Source organism: Silurus meridionalis, chromosome 20, assembly GCF_014805685.1.
Source record: "Silurus meridionalis isolate SWU-2019-XX chromosome 20, ASM1480568v1, whole genome shotgun sequence".
Lineage (NCBI taxonomy): Eukaryota > Metazoa > Chordata > Actinopteri > Siluriformes > Siluridae > Silurus > Silurus meridionalis.
This window is the reverse complement of record NC_060903.1, coordinates 17540706-17564624: the sequence shown is the minus strand read 5'-3', so window position 1 is coordinate 17564624 and position 23919 is coordinate 17540706. Positions and strand designations below refer to the sequence as shown.

Here is a 23919-nt window from a genome sequence, read left to right as displayed (position 1 = left end):
AGCCACACAATTGTATTTGACATCTTTGGATGCAGGGGCATGAAATTCTCCCTTCACTTGAACTAGGAGACCCAAACCTGTTCCATGATGTCCATGAAGATCTGCTTTCCATGATTTGGAGTGGAAGATCTCCAGCTCTGAAGGTGAACGCTGACTGCAGCTCAGACCTCATCACCTTCTCACCTACATCAATACCTGACTTTACTATCTGGCTGAATGAATCTCCACAAAATCTTGTGAAACATATTCCCAGAAGAGTGGAAGCTATTATAAGATCCTAAAGACATGATTTTAAATCCTAGCCACACCAAGCTGCCACTCGGGGGCCCTTGAGCAAGGCCCTTAACCCCAACGCTGCTCAGTTGTTTGAATGAGATAACAGTAAGTCGCTCTGAATAACTCCGTCTGCCAAATGCTATGATTGTAAATGAAAATGTGTTTTTTTTTCCACAGGATCACAGAAAATCCCAATGTACCCTAAACCATGGATATTTATGCTCTAGACTTGAGGTTAGATAGACGTCTTCTGGATCGATTACACGCCTACACACTGAAGCAATCGTTTTGTAATTTTACTGCAGAATATGTCCTTCAGCTATTTATAGCTACAAAGTCATAGACACGTGCAACACCATAGCGTGAAGGACGAGCGACAAGACAGTCAATGAATATGTCAAAAAAATAAAAAATTATAATAAAATCACTTTGGGCTACACGCTCGAACAACTTCTGCATTCCGCCTTCTTTCTCCACAAGTTTTTCCCCGAGACGCAGTCACGAAGCACATGAGGACACGAATAATTCAAACCACACCACAGTTTTCCTTCAGCCCGACTTTTACATGGTGTTCGACGCTTTTATGTCTCGATGCTGCGATCAAAATTGAAAGATTACCAGACGAGCGTTTTATTTCCCAGAGATCCGTGCAGATGTTAAAGTCGTGTCCCGGTGACCTGAGAATTCTGACTTTCCAACCTCTCAACTCTTAAGCATTAACCTGCGGTCGGTGTTTTGTCCAAGATGAATGTAAATGTCCCTTGTGCAGGCGTCCTTTAAAAAAAAAAAAAAAAAAAAAGCCCCGATGCCAGACATCTCGGAATGTGAGACCGCAAAAGGCAAGTTTCATATTGCCTGGCTGCCTGGATAATAATTCCCAGATAGATTTTATTTAAGCCGTAAAGCGTCTTAATGGAAAGTGCCGAGCCTTCATTTGAGCGCGATTTATGGGCCGGTGTTGGCTGCGGTCCTCCTCGGGAGAAGCACAGATTACCCTTTAACACGTCTGCTCGTAAAAAAAGGACTAAATAAGACCTTTGGGGACGGGCTCGGATTTTGTGTCATATCTGAAACCGCAAACATCTGGAGAGCACCGCTGGGAATAAAACCCCGCAAGAAAGGAAAAAAATAAATGAGATGGAGCTGAAACCTTGTGTGCTGCAGCGACTGCTTACTATCAGATTTCATTTCTCTCAGGTAGCACATGCTGGAGCTCCGTCAACCCTATTGACTAATGCCAAAGGTGTTCGAATGGTTCTTGATGGTATTCATTAGATATATTGTTGCTTTTCTCCAATAGAAGGTGATTAAATTACCAGGAGAGACCCACAGAGACCATTACAGCCTCCAATACAACCAATACAACTCCCATTATAACCCTTAAAAACATTGCAAATACTATTAGGGTTTCTACATATATTTTTTCCAGCAGCGATACAACAATACAAGCTGCGTTACTGTCTTACATCAAAATCATCCACAAAATAGAAAACTTTTCCAGGTGTATAAAATAGAGTTCGACAGATTTTACCGATAGCTGAGTTGGATCGTACTTGCCGATAACCGATCAATCAACCACGTTTTTTAAATGGATACTGGATAAAAATAAATAAATAAATAAATAAATAAATAACTATTTAAAATAGTACAAAATGTATTATATTACAAAAATCTAAAATTAAATCTTAAATTATGAAAATGTGCTAAATTAAATAAATATGGACATTAATTATTGAATATTTTTTATAGAATTATAAAAAAAAAGACAAATATTAAATGTAATATAGCGCTCTCCGTGCAGCGCGCAGTCTCACGTGTAGAGACGTGCAGCACGTTGCCGATGAATCCGCAAAACCAATGAATCGGTCGACTTCTAGTATAAAACTGTGACCATAAACTTTGATGTCTTTGGATGTGGTCTGGAACTAGGAGATAAATTACTAAATTATATCTTATAAATAAAACTAAATAATAAATGGTGAAATTCTTGCGTAAGCCACACTTTTCTTTATTCGACCTTGTAAACAGGAAGAGGTTGATTCAGGTCGTGGTTTTTGAGGACGTTTAGGAGAACTGGCATGAATTCAACAACTTCCACAGGGTTCTTCACACCCCCTGCTGTGGAAGCAACGTCCTCCAAACTCACTCCAGATGATCCGGCTCGTACTCGGAAACCCTCCGCGATCTGCTCGATGATCAGGGGTGGAACGGAGAAACAGCTTTATTAGTAGATTATAAAGACCGGCTAATGAGATTTATAAAGACGCAGATTTTTTAACAGGATTAAAGGATTAAACAAACTTGTCTTGTCTTTTTTTCCGATCTTTCCGCAGGTTTCCGTTTGAAGCAGTGTGGATTTGTGCTCGAAAGTAATTACACCACACTTCGTTGAGCTCACCGAGGAAAGAAATGCTTTAATACTCCAGTGGGTTCCACCTAATACTTATTCATTGCATTTGTCCAGTACATACAGTTACTACACCTTCTTTTTATTAGCCTTTATAACAGTGCATTAACCCAGTAGTTATGAAGGGCTTATGTAGGTTTTTACGTACAGTATATTTAAAAAAAATACAAGCTTTCTATGAAGTGCTATTACAAACTTCTGTATTTGCTGGGAGACAATAAAAGCTTATGGCTTGCTTGTGTAGCCTTATGTCACCAGCCATAACAGGCATATGTAGGTTTTTTGTATTTATGCTAAAGATACTGGTCTTTTAATAAGTGTTATTACGCCTTTATGTGAAAACTCTAAGATCTTTTTCCTGTATATTTTTATGAAAATACTGACATTCAATGACGTGTTATTATGAATTACTACATTACTTTATGTGACATTGTGACAGCTGACGGCTTCATATACGCTAATGTTGCCTTATGTCACCAGTCATAAAATGATGTAGGTTTCACCAGTTTTCATGTACCTTTTAAAAAAAATACATACTTTAAATTTTTTACAATTATTACAAATTACTACAGTGTTGTGACATTATACCAGATAATGGATTTATGAATGCTTATGTAGCCTTATGTTAGCAGTCATGAAGGTCTTTTGTAGGTTCTATGTATCTTTTCTAGAAATACTGGTCTTTACAAAAGTGTTATCTCAAATGACCACCAAAGTTTATTTAGAAAAAGCAGTAATTTGTAAATCTGATGCATTATTAATGCTTATGTAGCATTATAGTGTCAAGTCAAGTCAAGTCATGTCATGAGGCTTTTTATTGTCATTTCTACTATACACAGTGGTACACAGTACACAGTAAAAACAAGACAACGTTCCTCCAGAACCCTGGTACTACACTGAACAACAACATAGAGCTACAACACATAACATAAAGCTACATAAAGTACATAAAGGTCATGAAGGGCTTATGTAGGTTTCATGTATATTTTCCTACTTTCATATTTTTGCTATTACATATTAATGCATTAGTTTTTTGTGTCAAAAAAATCATTGTGACAGCCTATGCAATATTTAATGCTTATGTAGAATGATGTCAGTAGTCATAAACAACTCAAAAAGACACATGTACCTAAAAACACACACCTTTTTCTACAGATCAGAAATCCCACAGTTGTTGTTTTTGTGTGAGCAGCCATTACAACAGCTGATGCCTTTATAAATGATTCATAGGCTTAATATCACTCTTCATGAAAGACATACGTAGGTTTATTGTACCTTTTATAAAAATGTTTTTTATGAAAGTGCTTTATAAAGGCTTAATGCACCTTTTTAATAAATGTGAATCCAGATCTTCAGTGAAGTATTAGCACAAATGACCACAGTTTTTTGGGAAAAACATTAGCTATTTAATCACCTGACAGATTATTTGAAGATTTATATTATTTATATTATATTAAAATATAACAGTATGTAGATGCTAACTGCCTTACGCAAATGAGTTACCAATCAAATTTCCTATTTTTTGATGTTAAAATATGATCTGAGAAGGACCACTGTGGAGCTCCGAACGTTCTCTCAGAAACCAGCTGGAGCACCCTGGAGCCAGCTCGTATCACTTTTTCTCGTTGCCTTCACCAGATCAGATTTGAGATGAGATCGGAATGACATCCAATCTCCCGGCTCTTGTAGCGCTTGTCTGCAGGATTAGCTAATCAGTACAAATCTAATGTGCACTCCGTAATGCTATTTCTCCTTAGCGTGCGCGTTAACGTTCCCGGTCCGGTTTCATGCGAGCGCGGCTCGATTTCCAGGAGCTAATGGAATTCAATAACGGCAAGGCGGAAAACATCAGGCGCTCAGGAGCCGCCGCGACGATGTTCGAAGCATCTTAATAAACGCCGGCGCGTGTGAAAAACGAGCGGGGGCCAGGGATCGCTCTCGTAAGCATCTGTTATGAATCTGCAGGGCCGCGAGTCCGAGCGATGCGCCGAGGTGCCACTGAAAGGTCTGCAGTCATAAACAATCTCCTGTTCCTTAATTACCAAATTAAATTAATCATTCTCCCGTTAATCAGAGCCATTCATCAGCGCTTGGGCGTAATGATTTTAAATTGATCTGCGGGAGCAGTGGGTGAGAGCGGGGTCACCTGCTTCAGCAGAGGCTAATGGCTTTGCTCCCAGGTCTGGACGGCTGCTGGTGGGCAGCATGTTAATTACGTTTATAAAACAGCGTGTCGACTCGCCCCGCTTCTGACTGTCAGCTTTTATTCTCCGCGCTCGGTTAAACAGCGCCAAACAAACGAGGACAAACGGGGACCGGAGTATAAATATTATCTGTTCTCTGACTCTGTAGGCGTGAGGTTTACATTTTACTTTTGAGCAGTTGAGTTTTAAGGGCCTTGCTCAAGGGCCCAGCAGTAGCAGCTTCGGGATGCTGGGTTTTTAACTCATGACCTTCCGATTCAAGGCCTTGGTGAATTACGCTTTATGTACTTTTTAGCACAGTGAAATTCTTTCTTCGCATATCCCACCGATGATGGAAGCAATGATACAGCGCCCCTGGAGCACTGAGCATTAAGGGCCTTGCTCAAGGGCCCGAAGAATGGCAATTTGGCAATACTGGGGATTGAACCCCCGACCTTCCGCTCATACCCACTAATATTTATTTAGAAAAATCAACTTTTACAAATTTTATGCATTATGTAATGCTTATGCAGCCTTATATCATCAGTCATGAAGGGCTTATGTATCTGTTCTAAAAAATAGAGTTTCTTATTATAAAGTCTTATTACAAATACTGTACATACATTATGTTTTTTCTGTGTAAAAAGTTATTCATTCCGACAGCTGATGCCTTTATAAATGTTTATAGGTTTTATGTCAGTAGTCATGAAAGGCTTATGTAGGTTTTTTGTAGGTTTTTTGAAAAAACATTGTTAGAAAAAATGACCACAGGTGTTGGTTTGGAGCAGGCAGTCATTATGACAGGTCATGAATTAATAAATACTCATGAACAGTAGTTTTATGTCACACGTTTTAAAAGGCTTATGAAGGCTGTATGTAGCACAAATGACCACAGTTGTTTGGAGGTTGAAGCAGAGCCTAAATCACTGAGCTTAACCAGAATCAGGCACACGGAATAACCTACCAAAGAATTCTGTGCTTCATTGAATCGCGATCGATGTCTAGAAGAACACGTCCCAAAACGAGACAACCAAGACCAACCGTTCAACCAGGACAAAAGTAATGGCGCCCTATATAGGCGATCCGTATTGAAAATGATTTCATAGCGATATTGACAGCGAAATCTGCATTTATCAAACAGTAATGGAGCTCATTTTCTAACAGAAAGGTTGTTTTTTTTTTTGGTTTTTTTTGCAGGGTGAATAAACTGCTTTCCAGAATATTCTACAAATCTGATTTTGCACTTTACCTGTGTACTTAAACAGAAAGTCAATACCAAGGTCAAACTGCTTAAGATTTAAGAGCCTCCGCATCACAGAGAGGCATTAGACGCTCAGCAGAGATGAGTCACGGCTCAGCTTCGACACTCTGTGTGTGTGTGTGTGTGTGTGTGTGTGTGTGTGTGTGTGTGTGTGTGAAGGCTGGGTGATGTTGACCTTGTTGAGTGTATTGCAAGTTAATCCAAAAATTACCTCAATTTTGTTTGTTTTGTTTCACAATTTGACTGCTTTATAGCGAATAGGGTGTCTGTGTGTGTGTGTGTGTGTGTGTGTGTGTGTGTGTGTGTGTGTGTGTGTGTGTGTGTGTTGGGGTGGGGAATGTGGGATGTGTAGTGGTTTTCTAGGATTTTTTTTTAAGTGTTGTGTCAGTGAAACATATAGAGACATTTCTTTCTGAATCAATAAATAATTAATAAATATTTATTTATTAATTACTTTAGAGTTCTGAGGAATCTGAGGAACTTAACGCAGACCGAATGAATGCAGATGGAACTCTGTAAACACTCACCCACTGGAGACATTTCGGGGACTTGTGCTTGGTACGGTCCGTCTGGAAAGCGTGGCTCGTTGTCATTGATGTCCTGCACCTTGATGACGAATTCGGACTCGGGTTCGACGGGCAGGTTGGTGGCGCGGTCGCGGGCCTGAGCGCGCAGCGTGTAGTAGGCCTGCTCCTCTCGGTCCAGGCGTTTGGTGGCGTGGATGTCACCTGTGTTCTCATCGATAGTGAAAATGGTGGTGGCACCTTCTCCGTTCAGGACATATTTAATCCTACCTTCGCCTTTATCCACATCCGAGTGCAGCTTCACACCGAGGAACGAAGGAGAGAGAAAAACAACAAGCTTATTAGCACGTTTATGAGAAGCCGGATGTTTTTTACATTTACATTCGTACATTTGTGTTTGTAAAATTTTGTGTTTGACTTTAGAAATGAAGACTTCTTCCTGAACGACCCACAGTTTCTGAAAGGGTTAGTACTACACACACACCTGTCCATGAATATGTATTAAATTCTTCCCAATAGTCTTCTATTTTTATTTTTCTCTCAGTTGTGCTGCTTCCATTAGTGTATGATTATGTAAGAGTTTCTATCCAATCAGATTTTAGCCATCACATGTTGCCAGGGTCAAAGTTATCTGCCTTGAGACCTTCATCAGTGTGGCCACATGTAGCTTCAAATACATGACAATGAAACTGCTGATTTAACCAATCGGATTTCGAGTTGGAGACCCCGGGGCCGTCAGCATTTTGACGTCCTTCGATTGGACGGTCAGAGAGCGCACTAGTCACAGCTCACCACCTGCTTCTGTAGCAAACTGCACATGAACTTTTTTACACAATAAATAGTTTATTTTGTTTTTTGCTTTAGTGATGACGTTCATTCTCACTGTATGAGATTCCTGTGTGTGATGCAGCTTTGTTCTACTGCATTTCTCTATAATATTCATGGTTTCTATACACGTGGCATCATTATGGTATTAAGACATGGACTGATTCAGGAAGGACATCACTAAAGAAAGTGACCTGAAAGTAGACTAACAAGACGATAAGTATGATGAGTATAACTGATGATAACAATGATGACGATTATTATTATATTAATGTGATATTAGACATTTGGGTTATTATCGTGATAGTTATTACTGTAATTATTATAAAATAACTTTCTTTCGGCTTCTCCCGTTAGGGGGCGCCACAGCGGATCCTCCGCACGTTTGATTTGGCACGTTTTTACGCTGGATGCCCTTCCTAACGCAACCCTCCCAATTTATCCGGGCTTGGGACCGGCTCTGAAAGTGGCTGGGGTTGGTTCTCTGACCGGGGATCGAACCCGGGCCGCAGCGGTGAGAGCGCCTCATCCTAACCACTAGACCACCAGGAAACCTATTACTGTAATTATTATAATATTGTGATATTTGATTTCTTTATAGTTACTTTATTGAAAGTAACCCCCCCCCCCCCCCCCCCACCGAACACCCATCGTTGTGTAAGAATACATTTCCTAATATAAAAGAAAGAAAAGCTGCCTGCGAGTGCCATTAGTTTTCTGCTGAATTGTACAGAAATCCTTTAATGACCATTACTCACACTTTACAGACTCAACAGTTGACTAATAAGAAACTGCTGCAGCAGCTCGGGTTCGTTTCGCTTCTCTGTTAAACCCACCAGTTTTATTGACTTGTTTATTCCTTCATTTGAGCTGGAAAGCTTTTCTTTCTTTTTTTCTTCTTCTCCCAAACAAGCAGTCGCATGGAGAAACCAAACCACAATTACTGAGCTCATGGAAACAATCACTACGGATTTAGCATTTGTATGCAGATTTCTCGATCCGAAGGGACGATTTCGCGCGGAGCAGCGACAAACGAACGGCTGATTGGAACAGTTTCACCGGATCGTTCGTTTGCTACGAGGTTTTGATTTATTTGATAAAAAAATGTGTGTGTGTAGGCGCAGTAAAAACATTATATTACGACTATAAATGCCAACGTTTTTCTGATCAAAGTTCACTTTATCATTTTGAGAAAAATTGCATCTATTATTTATTTCACATTTTTGTGTATAGTTTGATGCTATAAAAAATATAGTATATTATATATTATATTCAATTATTAAATGTTATTAAATATTTTATAATATTTATATCATACATATAAAATATTCTACTAAGAATATAATAAACTAAAAAGAATATTAAATATTAATACAAAATTTTTATGTTTAATATATTTATTTATTTATTTCTCACTTTTTTAATTAAATAAAAAAAAAAAAAAGCATAATAATTCAGTTCAAACCAAGCAGATATATTTTACACCGATTTCAGGAATAATTATGTATTTTTTTAACAGCTTTTCAGTGGTCAGATTTTAAACGAATCCCCACAAATAATTACCCATAATTTCATTTATTTAATTTATTTTATAACTATGTTGTTCATCAAGTGTATTCACTTCCCACATTTGGAAGTAAAGGAAACATCTTCCACTCCAACCCATATCTTCATGGAGCCGTATTTGTGCACAGGGGCGTCGTCATGCTGGAAAAAGATTCAGAATTGTGTGCGAATGATCATACTGCTGTATTCTGTTTTACTGATTTACAACATCGGGAGTATATTGAGACACTGTCTCTGTACTTTATTATTTTTAGTTTCACAAAAAAGAAAAGAAAAAAATCCCTATTGGCGTAAAATAAAATAAAATAGACTATAACTCGAATATAAAAATCAAGACAAAATATTATGGCAGGATGGAAAGCGCTGTTTTTTTCACGGAGGACGAGCGTCTTTATGACAGCTGAGTCTAATTAGCGTAAAGCGAGGATCTGTTGGCCGTGAGCTTCACTGATTTAGTGCATCTAATAAAAGCAGGAGAAAGAGTTGTTTAGTTAAAACTCCGAGTTTCTCATGCTGTCTCGTGAAATTTGTAATTTTGGGAAATGATTACTGCACACTGTTACAGCCCGAGCTGTTTTACGACTCTAATCAGCCGACCCGGTGTTTTTGTGTGTGTGTGTGTGTGTGTGTGTGTGTGTGTGTGTGTGTGTGTGTATGCAGCAGCTACTCTATATAAACAAACACACTGTGAGGTATTGTATACGATGTGTATTGGATGCTGCGGCATTCGATTTTTCCTTCAATTCAACCACCAGACTCAAATCTGTTCCAGCAGGACACTGCCTCCTGTGCACAAAGTCAGCTTCATGACGATATGGCTGGGAGTAGAAGATCTTCTGCTATGAAGCTATTAAACCTATTGAACACCTTTGGGATGAATTGGAACAAACCCCCAGGCCTGCTCATCTCACCTCCTTTAGCTTTACTAACACCCTTGTGGCTGAATGAGCACAAATTTCCACAAAATCTACTGGAACATCTTTCCAGAAGAGTGGAAATCAGGTAAAGGGGCTTTTCTTTACTTGCCACAAGCACAGACAGTTAAGAGCCTCAAGACTGTCAGCTTGGCATTACTGGGGCCTGTACCCCCCTTCCTTCTGATCAGTAAACCAGAGCCTTCGCCTCCACTGAGCTATGACACAGGGATTAAATGTGGATTGGGATGTTCAAACATGCACACACCAATCTTATGGTCAGGTGACTTTTTTCCATCTAGTGAATCAGGAGTGTCCAATCTTTACCACATAGGAAATCAAGAGTCACATCAAATTCGTCCTGTTTATGGTTTATGGTCTAATGATTTAGATTTTCACTGACTATCAAGTGTCGCCCTTGATTGGTTGGAATGAAAACCTGCACCCACACCGGCCCTTTGTGGAGAAATCTGGACACCCCTGGTGTATATGATGGTTCCAATGAAGAATCATGAGGATGGATTTGAACTGTAACTAATATAAACTCGCTCTGCTACACTGGGCATCAGTGAACAGTTGATAACCTCAACATTGATGGAACTAAAGAATATCCGGTGATGATGAGGATGAGTTCCTCTCCATTCTTCTTTTTTATATCATCTCAGGGAGTTCTTATTTCACCACCATCGTCTCTGGCTTCGCTCATTAGGGATAAACCTTTAGGGACTAATTTGGAAATGTAAACTTACAGTATATCCAGAATTTATTCATTTCTATACAAATTACATTGAAATCATTTCTCCAGGTATTGATATAAATAATGCCACTTTGAGGGATGTGGGAACTCAGTGGTTAAGTCATTGGACTTAAACATCACAAGTTCCAATCCCAGTAGCCACCAAGCCGAGGCCTTGTGCAATGGCTTCAACCCTCAAAGTTGTTAGTCGCTCTGGAGGATGGCGTCTGTCGAATGGCGTAAATGTGAATGAAGGATTTGTAAATAATGTTGGTGAGGGTGGCCGTGAGCGTGGGCGGAGACAACGCCGGCTTTCACGTGCGACGGAACGGTCGGCGCGTTTCGTGTTCGGTCACGCACCATTAACATCATCAAACCCTCGTGTTTCAGTCACATGCAAACACTCGTCCTAATAAAAGCACTCGGGAAGAGAAGGAATTAGAGTGTGTGCTGATTCGGCCAGCGCATTACACTGCAATAAAGAAAGAAAAATGATGGCAGCACCGTCATTTGTCTCTAAGACGAAAAAAAAACCACTCACACACACTTATACACACACTTATACACACACACACAAACACAGCGAGGCCAATTATAGCCTGAGATTACAAACACCTTCTGTTTTACATGCACCTAATTTACCGTTCATCTGTCTTTCTCTGTATAACCCAGAAACGGCCCCAATAACCGCATCCTCCTCTCACTCGGGTTCCGTCGGCTGATTAGAAACATCGGGACGTGGCGCATTCCTCCCTGCCAGCTCATATCAATTACTTTTGCCTCTCATCCGCATTTAATGAGTGAGACGCTCGCGAGGCCGTACGTCTTCTAGCGATCGGCTCGTGGCGATGTCGGCGAGGCGTCACGTCTGATTCGGCCGTAATTTCTTCATTGAGATTCAGAAAGTGTGGCTGGGCTCATCCAGCTTAGCTACGTTACAGATGGAGGCACCTTCTTTTAATTAGCTATATCTACTCAATCAAGCCGCCGAACATGCCTCGTGTTAAAGGAACGAGGAGCTACAGCTACAGTTTTGATGCAAATGTAAGAACCTGAGTCCGTTCATTATGCAGATACACCTTAAATTCTAATGGCAAAATATTCTGAAAACCTATTTGAAAATCTCTAAAAACAATAGACATCACCAAAAGCAAAAGTTGTAAAAAATGTATAAAATAATGTCATTTCATGTAAAAAATTTAGGGTCTCTATAGCTCCAGCATCTCATCAGGTAGCTTGGAAAAAACATGAAAGAGGTCGACATGAAGGTCACCCATCAGGTATGTGTCAGATTTTTGCTTTATCTTTACTTTAGCACCAATAAAAAATGATTCAAAACACACTAAACATGTCGATCTATCAAACGAATTCTTGTATCAGCGACATCATGGGGTTGCCTATGGGGGGTTGTGGGATGGTCCAGGTCATTTTCTGAAGGGTTTACATGAGCCGGGAGTCTGGGGACGAATGAACGACGTACAGCGAAATGTTTCTGTGCATGAGAATAATGTTATCTATTACACATTATTCGGAAGTATTAACCAAATCTTCTTTCTTGTTTTCATTAGGAATTATGAGTTTCAACAATTTGCATCAAAGGCATAAAAGTTTAAAATTTAAACAAGTGTGCATCAGACACAAGTTGGCATTTGTAACGTGATGCATCGTTTTTAACATATTTGTGTCGGTTATAATACAATTTATTAATATATAATTATTAGCAGATGCGCTTTATTTTAATTATGTAGAAAGTGACCCATAATTTGTGACCGATTGATTTGATTTCTTGTCGCTGAACTGTCTCTCCGCTGCTGCTACGTGAATACGACGCATCGCAGCGCTACGGAGGCCGAGGCGTGTAATGAGAGTCATGTAGAATACAGATTTACATGGCAGAGGTAGAGCTGTAACTTCCTGCAGACACAACAGGAAAAGAACGTCTGGTTTAGTTTCGTCAGTTTTCTTTTTCTGCACTACAAAGGCAAAAGAAATAAAACGAATCTGTTCCGTATTAAATTGCATGGCATCATATTTTTTCAGTTGCATCATATTGCAGTGAATCAAATTGTGTTGAATCGAATCGGAATCATATCGCAGTGAATCGGGAGCTGCTTCATGTGTATCTTTAATGTACCGTATCGCATTGGCCTCAGTTATGGAGATGCACATCCCTAAAATATATATATATATATGTTTACACTGTCAAACACACACATGCAAGAAACTAAAAGTAGATCAAAAATTACACAAACGATTTCAGAATTGTAAAGTGGGTAGTTTGTTTGTTAGTTTGTTTGTGTGTATTGTCAGTGTTATACATTATTTAGCAGCTACAGTGACAGAATGGTGAATGTGTGAGGAGTGTGTGTACTGAGCGACAGCTCCTGGGAGTGTATGTGTTACACCTAAGATTCCGAGTAAGAAATAAAGTTCAGCCATTACCAGTCTGGCCAGCTATCATTATTTGCAATAACTCTGCCAGCATGGTTTCATCACTCCTCCTGAGGCATGTAAGTCGTTCTTCCGTCACTGTAGAAGGGTGATAAAAATCGAGCCTGGCATTCAGGAGCCTCATTCGTGGCAGAGTCTTTTGTTTGTGACATTTACCATCAAGCGACAGATTCGGGACGAGTAACGTTTGAGCTCTGCCTTTTTAGGTCTCTCTCGGAATAAAAAGAAAAATCGAAAATAAATAAATAAATACATTCTCCTTCCCCCAAAACCATCCCTAATCAAGCGAATAACAATGCGACCTGCCTGGATATCGGCGATAAGTTAATCATTCGGACCGGATAGCTTTCGCGTGAGGGAGTGATCCGGCTGCGAATCATTGAATGCGGTCTCAAGGTGATGGATCTGCGCTCGCCATTGTAATATTTCACCCGAATCGACGGCCTCGAAAGCGCTATAAAAATGCAAATGGTACTGTATTGTGTTTCGGCGCAGTCCTGAGCTCGGGGACCGCGAGCCTCCGTTTCGGAGGGGTATTGTCGAGGAATCCTTTTCTTATTTCCTGTCATTAGATTTCAGAGGCGTCGTCTCGGATCCTCCTGCTGAAAAGGGAAGAGCGACGCGAGCCAGTTGCATCGTGGCTGACCTTAAATATCCGAATTAAATGCACATATATATATATATATATATATATATATATATATATATATATATATATATATTTAAACATGTGTAAATGTATACAGATCAGATGCATGGGATGCATCTGGAAACGTTACGTGCAGGTTTTTATTTCTATACAGCAAAATCCTGGGATTAAGAAGACTACATTTAATAAAATACAGAACTCTGGATTTACAGTGTCAACGACTTCATCCTTAATGTCTTCCTGGTCAGGATCACGTAGTTTTATACAATTAAATGTGTTGAAATATCTGACAAATTCCAGGACGTGGTAGCTCAGTGGATAAGATGCTGTAATTGGAAGGTCATGGGTTCAAATCCCAATACAATGTTTTCCAAATCATCATGGTGCTGTTAAATAAATCATAAATCATGTAAATCCTCAGATTTTGCCCTCTGAATTACACTATAGAGACAAAAGTACTGGGACACCTGATTGTTTCAGTCGTATTTGTTTCTTCCCAAACAACAAAATTGGAGATAAACAATTGTATCTGACGTCTTTTGGATGCAGTTGCATGAAATTTTCCCTTCACTTAAACCAGGAGACTTAAACCTGTTCCAGCATGACAATACCTCTGTGCACAAAGCCAGCTCCATGAATATCTGCTTTCCATGTGTTGGAGAGGAAGATCTCCTGCTATAGATCTCCAACCCCAATTAAAACAAATGTGAACACTGACTGCACCCCAGGACTCCTCACCTCACCTACATCAGTACCTGACATAACTAACATCCATCCTGTGAATGAATGAGCACAAATCTTCACAAAATCTAGTGGAGCAACTTCCAGAAGAGTGGAGCTCATTATTACAGAAAATCTGGAATGAGATGCTCCACAATCTCAGAAGAGCTGCAGCATTAAACAGATCCAGATACTGATGGTGTGGTTGTGTTATCCTGAGAGCGCTTCCATATTTGCTCCATATGCGTTTTCTGGGTTTATACGTTACTTTTGCGCCTGATGCCAAGACGTGATCGGAAACCTGATGACTTTCATGTGCGGTCGAGCTGCACCAGATGAAAAGGCTGCTTCTCTAATTACCAAACACATGTTCGAAATCACTGCACAGAGGATTTGGCTAGCGTGTGCTGAGTCGCGACATGAAAAGGCCTCCTTCTCTTTCCTCCGTTTGATTAGGTTTTAATGCAGGCACTGATGTGGTACAGACTGGAGCGTTTGCATTAATTACACCCAGACCGAAGGAAGAAATCCTCCAGCGCGTAAAGTGGAAACGATATCTGGCAACCCGGTGACATGTTTGGGCTGCGGCTACTGATCTGTTTTTCTCTCAGTAACCAGCTCAGGTTTATGTTAGATAAAGTAGCAGTGAGGACGAAGGAAATGTAAACGGACTGCAGATTCCCTCTGTCTCCTCCATCTCCTCCAATTAACACAGACGTTTCTCCGGCCGTACGCTAGCGGAAACTCGACAGCCAGCTCAGGGATTTTGCCTGACAGGACCAGTCCATCACACAGACCTCAGAAACAAGCAGGAAACAGAAACACCGACCACATTATGGTCCGGTCAGTCTTTCACCTGATCTCATCCAGCTACAGCTATTAAAGTGAAGTGTGTTAGGGAAGTTCCTCAAGGTTCTTTGGCAACCTGAAGGGATTCGAATACATGAATTAAAGCTTGGGCATTTGTATGAACTAAAAAAGCTGCCATTCTAAATGCTAATAAAACATACAAATAAAACCAGATTTAGGAATAAACAGAAACCTGGCTATAACATTGATGGGAAGATGTTTTGGGAAGATGTTCCACTAGGCTTTGTGTAAGATTTTATTCAGCCACAAGGGTGTTAGTAAAGTCAGGTACTCATGTAGGTGAGAAGGTGAGGAGGCTTGCGTTCACATTTATCCCAAATAGGGTTGGAGCTCTATAGCAGGAGATCTTCCACATCTTCCAACCCATGGAAAGGAGATCTTAATGGAGCTGGCTTTGTGCAACCAGCAGGAAGTTTGGGTATCCTAGTTCAAGTGAAGGGAAAATTCCATGCTACCACATCCAAAGACGTTCTATACAATCGTGAGCCTCCAAGTTTGTGTTATCAGTTTGGTGAAGAACCCCATGAGTGGAAAAGTCAGTTGTTCATACCCGTGTTTTTTGGGGCAAAAATGAGGTTGTTTATTCTGCAGCTGCTATTATACAAGTGATAACAGGAATTTCCATATAAAACAATTAGAAGTGAAGAAAAACTAATCAATATTTCTGACTTCAAAACACAAAAATAGAATTATTACTATAAATCTATTGGGAATCGAGGAAGAAGAGAAGCTCGTCTTTCAGATCCACGTAGATTTTGACCACGATACGATGTGAAGCAGCTGTTAATAACGTCGGCCTTCTGGCCCGATGTTCAGACGGAACGGACGCGACGAAGCCTGGACAGTAATGAAAGTGTATTTTCAGCGGAGACACCGGGGTCATTGCTAATAATTGTTGATATTACAGAACACACCCCGGACCCTGCAATATGTATTATTCATGTTGCCCTCTGTGACATCACTTCATTTGAGTTCTTTATTCGAGCTGGAACGCTCCTATCAATATTCATCAGGGTCGCAGGCAATAATCCCAGCTAATAGCGTTACAATAACGAGATGACAAAAGAATATTCATTAAAAGCACTTGGTTGTAATTATGTGAATCATTCCGGGGCAGGTTCTTTCAGCGCGAAACGGCTCTGGCACGATACACCGCAGCCTCGTTAGGAATCGGCTTTAGAGAATCTATTCACGTGTGTATTGTGCACTATTTACTTCTGCCTTCATCTGTTTACACGTCTCTCGTTCTGGCTTTATCTCTCGCTCGCTTTTATTTTGTTGCTTATTTCTGTGTTTTCTGCAGTCTGTGTTTTAACAGTGGCAGCAGTGTGAGAGAGAGAGAGAGAGAGAGAGAGAGAGAGAGAGAGAGAGAGAGAGAGAGAGAGAGAGAGAGAGTGAGGGTGGGAGAGAGAGAGAGAGAGGAGAGGAAAGGAGAGAGAACGTTCCTCTTATAATCATTAGCGGAAGCTCATTAATGGATGTGTTATTAGGCTTTTATTCTTTTTTACATTTGCTTTGTTTAGCACACTCTCCTTTTGTTTCTGGGAAAAGGAAAAGAAAAATCATTATGCTGCGGGGAGAATTTGCATTCCACAATAGCAGGAGGAACTCAGCCATGAAGAAGGGGTGTGTGTGTGTGTGTGTGTGTGTGTGTGTGTGTGTGTGTGTGTGTTTCTGCTTTTGTATGGCTTTTTAGATACTAAAAGCACCTTCATAACTGAGACAGGCATGTACATAGGTCACGCCTACTTCACTGTGACTGACAGAAAAAAGGCCACACCCACTTCACCGAACCGAAGCCACACCTCCTTTACTTGTGATCGACAGGTATACAGGCCACACCACTTCGCTGTGATTGGCCAGCACAAATGCTACACTCCCTCTAACACACAATTTCCAAGTTCTAGCTGAACAAGTTCAGAGACAAGAACCATAATGTGTATGGAGTTTCTGTTTCCTGCTGTTTCTGAGCTCCAAGTGATGAACTGGACCTGTCAGGCAAAATCCCTAAGCTGGCTATTGAGCTCCTGTTAGCATACGGCAGGAGAAACATCTCGAGTCCTGCGTTAATTGGAGGAGATGGAGGAGATAGGGTGACGGTGTTGAACCTGAATCAAACGGAGGAAAATAAGGAGGCCTTTTCATGTCAAGACTCTAAGCGAATCCTCTTAGGAGGGATTTCTGTGGATCTGTGGTGATTTCTACATCTTCTTCAGTGGATGTTACATGCACACAAGCCACACAGACAATCTGTTGTGACCAAATGCAAGAGAGACCTTGTTTACTGTGACAGTAAAAAAGACATTCACTGAGAGTAACAGACACACAGGCCACTCCCACTTCACTGTAAGTTACAAGCAAACAGGCCACGCCTTCTTTATTATAAATTACAGGCAAACACATCACACCCACTTTACTGTAAATAAAAGGAAAACAGGCCACACCCACTTTATTATAAATTACAGGCAAACAGGCCATGCCTCCTTCACAGTAAGTTACAGGCAAACAGACCACGCGTTCTTTATTATGAATTACAGGCAAACAGGCCACACCCACTTTACTGTAAGTTACAGGCAAACAGGCCACACCCACTTTACTGTAAGTTACAGGCAAACAGGCCACACCCACTTCACTGTAAGTTACAGGCAAACAGGCCACGCCTCCTTCACTGTAAGTTACTGGCAAACAGGCAACACCTCCTTCACTGTAAGTTACAGGCAAACAAGCCACGCCTCCTTTATTGTAAATCACAGAAAACCAGGCAACGTCTTCTTTATTGTAAATAAGTAAGTTGCAGTAAGTTACAGATACACAGGACACACCCACTTTGCTGTAAGTTACAAGCAAACAGGCCCCACCTTCTTAATGGACACGCCTCCTTCACTAAAAAAACAAGCTCATGTTCAGTGTAACTAAAAGGCCTGGACGCCATGCCTCTTTTACACAAAATGTTTCTTCCTGTGGTTGTGTTTTCTCGCTCATTGTTTTTAAATGTATATCTGCTCACGTGTGTAAGATTAGCTTGTATGAGCTTCTCCCAATTCTGTCATTTCTCCTTCAGTAACCGCTGTAACACACCCGAGACCTATCAAAACCATTTCAAACACGGATCTGTCAGCGAGATGAAATATGACAAACCGCTTCTTCTAAAGGTTCCGCTTGTCCAAAGCTGTCAGTCAATCAGCGCTCAGACCTCAGATATGAATCCTCTGCACTGCGTCTGCTCTCGTCTGCCCGTGTGAGGACGCTGCGAGACAAAAGCTCCGGCTGTTTCCATCAGGGATTTTCGCTTCATTGAACGGATAATGACAGGAAGTACAAAAAAAGAGAAGAACATGACTTCTGAATGATCCCAGGAACAGCAGGAAGCACCAGCGTAGATATAAAAGGCTCTATTTAGTTCCCTAAAGGATTTATTTCACTTCACTGGAACCTGATAACTAACCCTTTCAGAAAAAGGTTAGAAGTACAACAGATTCGTCTACATAGGCCACGCCTTCTTCACTGTATATTACACCCATAGGCCACGCCTTCTTCATTGTATATTACACCCATAGGCCATGCCTTATTTACTGTATATTACACCCATAGGCCACGCCTTTTTCACTGTATATTACACCCATAGGCCACGCTTTCTTCATTGTATATTACACCCATAGGCCACGCCTTCTTCACTGTATATTACACCCATAGGCCACGCCTTATTTACTGTATATTACACCCATAGGCCACGCCTTCTTCACTGTATATTACACCCATAGGCCACGCTTTCTTCATTGTATATTACACCCATAGGCCACGCCTTCTTCACTGTATATTACACCCATAGGCCACGCCTTATTTACTGTATATTACACCCATAGGCCATGCCTTATTCACTGTATATTACACCCATAGGCCACGCCTTCTTCACTGTATATTACACCCATAGGCCACGCCTTCTTCACTGTATATTACACCCATAGGCCACGCCTTATTTACTGTATATTACACCCATAGGCCACACCTTATTCACTGTATATTACACCCATAGGCCACGCCTTCTTCACTGTATATTACACCCATAGGCCACGCCTTCTTCACTGTATATTACACCCATAGGCCATGCCTTCTTCACTGTATATTACACCCATAGGCCACGCTTTCTTCATTGTATATTACACCCATAGGCCACGCCTTCTTCACTGTATATTACACCCATAGGCCACGCCTTATTTACTGTATATTACACCCATAGGCCACGCCTTATTCACTGTATATTACACCCATAGGCCACGCCTTCACTGTATATTACACCCATAGGCCACGCCTTCTTCACTGTATATTACACCCATAGGCCACGCCTTATTCACTGTATATTACACCCATAGGCCACGCCTTCTTCACTGTATATTACACCCATAGGCCACGCCTTATTTACTGTATATTACACCCATAGGCCACACCTTATTCACTGTATATTACACCCATAGGCCACGCCTTCTTCACTGTATATTACACCCATAGGCCACGCCTTCTTCACTGTATATTGCACCCATAGGCCACGCCTTCTTCACTGTATATTACACCCATAGGCCACGCCTTCTTCACTGTATATTACATGCATAGACCACGCCTTCTTCACTGTATATTACACCTATAGACCACACCGTTTTTACTGTATATTATGCCTATAGACCACAGCCTTCTTCACTGTATATTGCACCAATAGGCCACGCCTACTTCACTGTATATTACATGCATAGACCACGCCTTCTTCACTGTATATTACACCAATAGGCCACGCCTACTTCACTGTATATTACATGCATAGACCACGCCTTCTTCACTGTATATTACACCCATAGGCCACACCGTTTTTACTGTATATTATGCATATAGACCACAACCTTCTTCACTGTATATTACACCAATAGGCCACGCCTACTTCACTGTATAATATACCAATAGGCCACACCTTCTTTACGGTACAATACACCCATAGGATACACCTAATTTACTGCATATTACACCAATAGGCCACACCCTTTTCACTGTATATTACACCCATAGGCCATACCTTCTTTACTGTATATTACACCTATAGGCCACACCCTTTATACTGTATTACACCTATAGGCCATGCCTGCTTCAGTGGCAGTTACAGGCACATAGGCCACGCCCTTTTTCCCTTTATATTACACCCATAGGCCACGCATTTTTTACTGTATAGTACACGCTAGGCCACGCCTAATTCAATTTAAATTGCAAACAATTAGGCCATGCATTTTTTACTCTAAATTACACTCAAAGGCTACACCTTCTTCAGGCCAACATGCCATGCCTCATTTACTATAAATATTTCATCCTGATCAAAGTAGCTCCAAACTTTTAATGTTTTGTTTGCTAATGTATTTTTGTCTTAATTTTTCCTAAGGATTTCAACTGAGGATGCAAGAAACCATAAAACCTTAGGAGCCATTTTGATTCCAACCCTATGATTCGCACTCATATGCTCCACTAAAGTTACACAAAATAAAGGTTTTAATGAAGAAAACATGAACACAATGAAGAAGTGCTTCAGTTATAAGTAACAACTAATGTTTTTTTTTTTATCTTCACCAGAAAATACGATTACAAGGACATGGAATCTTTAGTGTTAAATATGAATGATCAATAAAACATAAAAATCAGGGCAGAATATTTTCTTGTTATGAGATAAAGAATAACTGTTGTTTTAAGGGGCATTAAATATAGACTCTGCCCCTAAAACATTTCCAGTCTAATTTAACAAATTCATAACAAGGGGGTTCTTATAAAATGTCAGACTTCACACGGGAACTGAAATTATTTTTAGTTGAACTCTGAATCTGTTCTGAACCATTTTAAACATTGTTTCACACAGAGCAGCCGAGAGACAACACGAGTGTGAACACAGCGGGTGCTGCAGACGCCTGAGTCTGGCCTGTTTTCCTAAAACTACTTTTTTCCTCATGCATGGCCTTCATGGTCTGTGAGGATCTTTATGGATGTGTAAGTAAAGAATATATAAAAACTCCGTACAGCACATGGGGATGGTTTGTTGGATGTCAGGAATAATGTTGGATTATCAGGGGGCCAATCACCCAACGTTGCAAGAACCAACCACACGTATCTTTAGAGGTGCAAGCACTTAATAATAAGGGTACAAGTACTTCATTGTTTGGGGGGATCTAACATTTAACTATTAGGGGTCCAAGCACTAAAATGTGAGGGGTCCACACAACACATTATTGTGGCTGGCCTGTTTATGTTCCCAAATTGTTACACACAAAACTTCAGCGCAAACAATTCAGCGTCAGCGCAAACAATTATAAGGTTGCTAGGGGTCTGAGCACTAGATTGTTAGGAATCCAAGCACTTCATTTTTAGGGGTCCAAGCACTTTATTTCTAGGGGTCCAAGCACTAGATTGTTAGGGGTCCAAGCACTTCATTTTTAGGGGTCCAGGCACTTCATTTTTAGGGGTCCAAGCACTAGATTGTTAGGGGTCCAAGCACTAGATTGTTAGAGGTCCAAGCACTTCATTTTTAGGGGTCCAGGCACTTCATTTTTAGGGGTCCAAGCACTAGATTGTTAGGGGTCCAAGCACTTCATTTTTAGGGGGTCCAAGCACTAGATTGTTAGGAGTCCAAGCACTTAATATTTAGGGGTCCAAGCACTAGATTGTTAGGGGTCCAAGCACTTCATTTTTAGGGGTCCAAGCACTTCATTTTTAGGGGTCCAAGCACTTATTTAATAAGGATCCAAGCATAGATTTATTAAGGTTCCAAGAATAAGGTTGTTAGGGGTTCAGAAAATTGGCTGTTAGAGGTCCAAGCTCTTAATTGTATGGTGTCCGAGCACTCAATTATTAGGGGTCCAAGCTCAGGGTTATTAGGGGTCCAAGCACTAAAGTGTTAGGGGTCCAAACATTAAACCATTAGAAGTATTATTGATTGATTAATTGATTGATTTACTTATGTTTTATTGTTAGTAGTCCACACACAGTGGTTTGGTGTCCGAGCACTAGGTTGTTAGGGGTCCGAACATTGAAACATCAGGAGGATCATTTATATACAGGGAGTGCAGAATTATTAGGCAAATGAGTATTTTGACCACATCATCCTCGTTATGCATGTTGTCTTACTCCAAGCTGTATAGGCTGGAAAGCCTACTACCAATTAAGCATATTAGGTGATGTGCATCTCTGTAATGAGAAGGGGTGTGGTCTAATGACATCAACACCCTATATCAGGTGTGCATAATTATTAGGCAACTTCCTTTCCTTTGGCAAAATGGGTCAAAAGAAGGACTTGACAGGCTCAGAAAAGCCAAAAATAGTGAGATATATTGCAGAGGGATGCAGCAGTCTTAAAATAGCCAAGCTTCTGAAGCGTGATCATCGAACAATCAAGCGTTTCATTCAAAATAGTCAACAGGGTCGCAAGAAGCGTGTGGAAAACCAAGGCGCAAAATAACTGCCCGTGAACTGAGAAAAGTCAAGCGTGCAGCTGCCAAGATGCCACTTGCCACCAGTTTGGCCATATTTCAGAGCTGCAACATCACTGAGTGCCCAAAAGCACAAGGTGTGCAATACTCAGAGACATGGCCAAGGTAAGAAAGGCAGAAAGTCGACCACCACTGAACAAGACACACAAGCTGAAACGTCAAGACTGGGCCAAGAAATATCTCAAGACTGATTTTTCTAAGGTTTTATGGACTGATGAAATGAGAGTGAGTCTTGATGGGCCAGATGGATGGGCCCGTGGCTGGATTGGTAAAGGGCAGAGAGCTCCAGTCCGACTCAGACGCCAGCAAGGTGGAGGTGGAGTACTGGTTTGGGCTGGTATCATCAAAGATGAGCTTGTGGGGCCTTTTCGGGTTGAGGATGGAGTCAAGCTGAACTCCCAGTCCTACTGCCAGTTTCTGGAAGACACCTTCTTCAAGCAGTGGTACAGGAAGAAGTCTGCATCCTTCAAGAAAAACATGATTTTCATGCAGGACAATGCTCCATCACACACGTCCAAGTACTCCACAGCGTGGCTGGCAAGAAAGGGTATAAAAGAAGAAAATCTAATGATATGGCCTCCTTGTTCACCTGATCTGAACCCCATTGAGAACCTGTGGTCCATCATCAAATGTGCGATTTACAAGGAGGAAAACAGTACACCTCTGAACAGTGTCTGGGAGGCTGTGGTTGCTGCTGCACGCAATGTTGATGGTGAACAGATCAAAACACTGACAGAATCCATGGATGGCAGGCTTTTGAGTGTCCTTGCAAAGAAAGGTGGCTATATTGGTCACTGATTTGTTTTTGTTTGGTTTTGAATGTCAGAAATGTATATTTGTGAATGTTGAGATGTTATATTGGTTTCACTGGTAAAAATAAATAATTGAAATGGGTATGAATTTGTTTTTTGTTAAGTTGCCTAATAATTATGCACAGTAATAGTCACCTGCACACACAGATATCCCCCTAAAATAGCTAAAACTAAAAACTACTTCCAAAAATATTCAGCTTTGATATTAATGAGTTTT

The 23919-nt window shown here is 40.8% G+C and overlaps 1 protein-coding gene across 3 annotated transcripts in view; it reads right to left on the bottom strand.

The window, feature by feature from the left end:
- cdh7a (cadherin 7a) overlaps positions 1-23919 on the bottom strand; it is a 91249-nt gene that overhangs the window by 43738 nt on the left and 23592 nt on the right. For all 3 annotated transcript variants that reach the window (XM_046876904.1, XM_046876906.1, XM_046876905.1), the window contains exon 3: positions 6655-6949. In XM_046876904.1, the coding sequence (XP_046732860.1) occupies positions 6655-6949 (295 nt within the window). The remainder of the gene's footprint in view (positions 1-6654; positions 6950-23919) is intronic.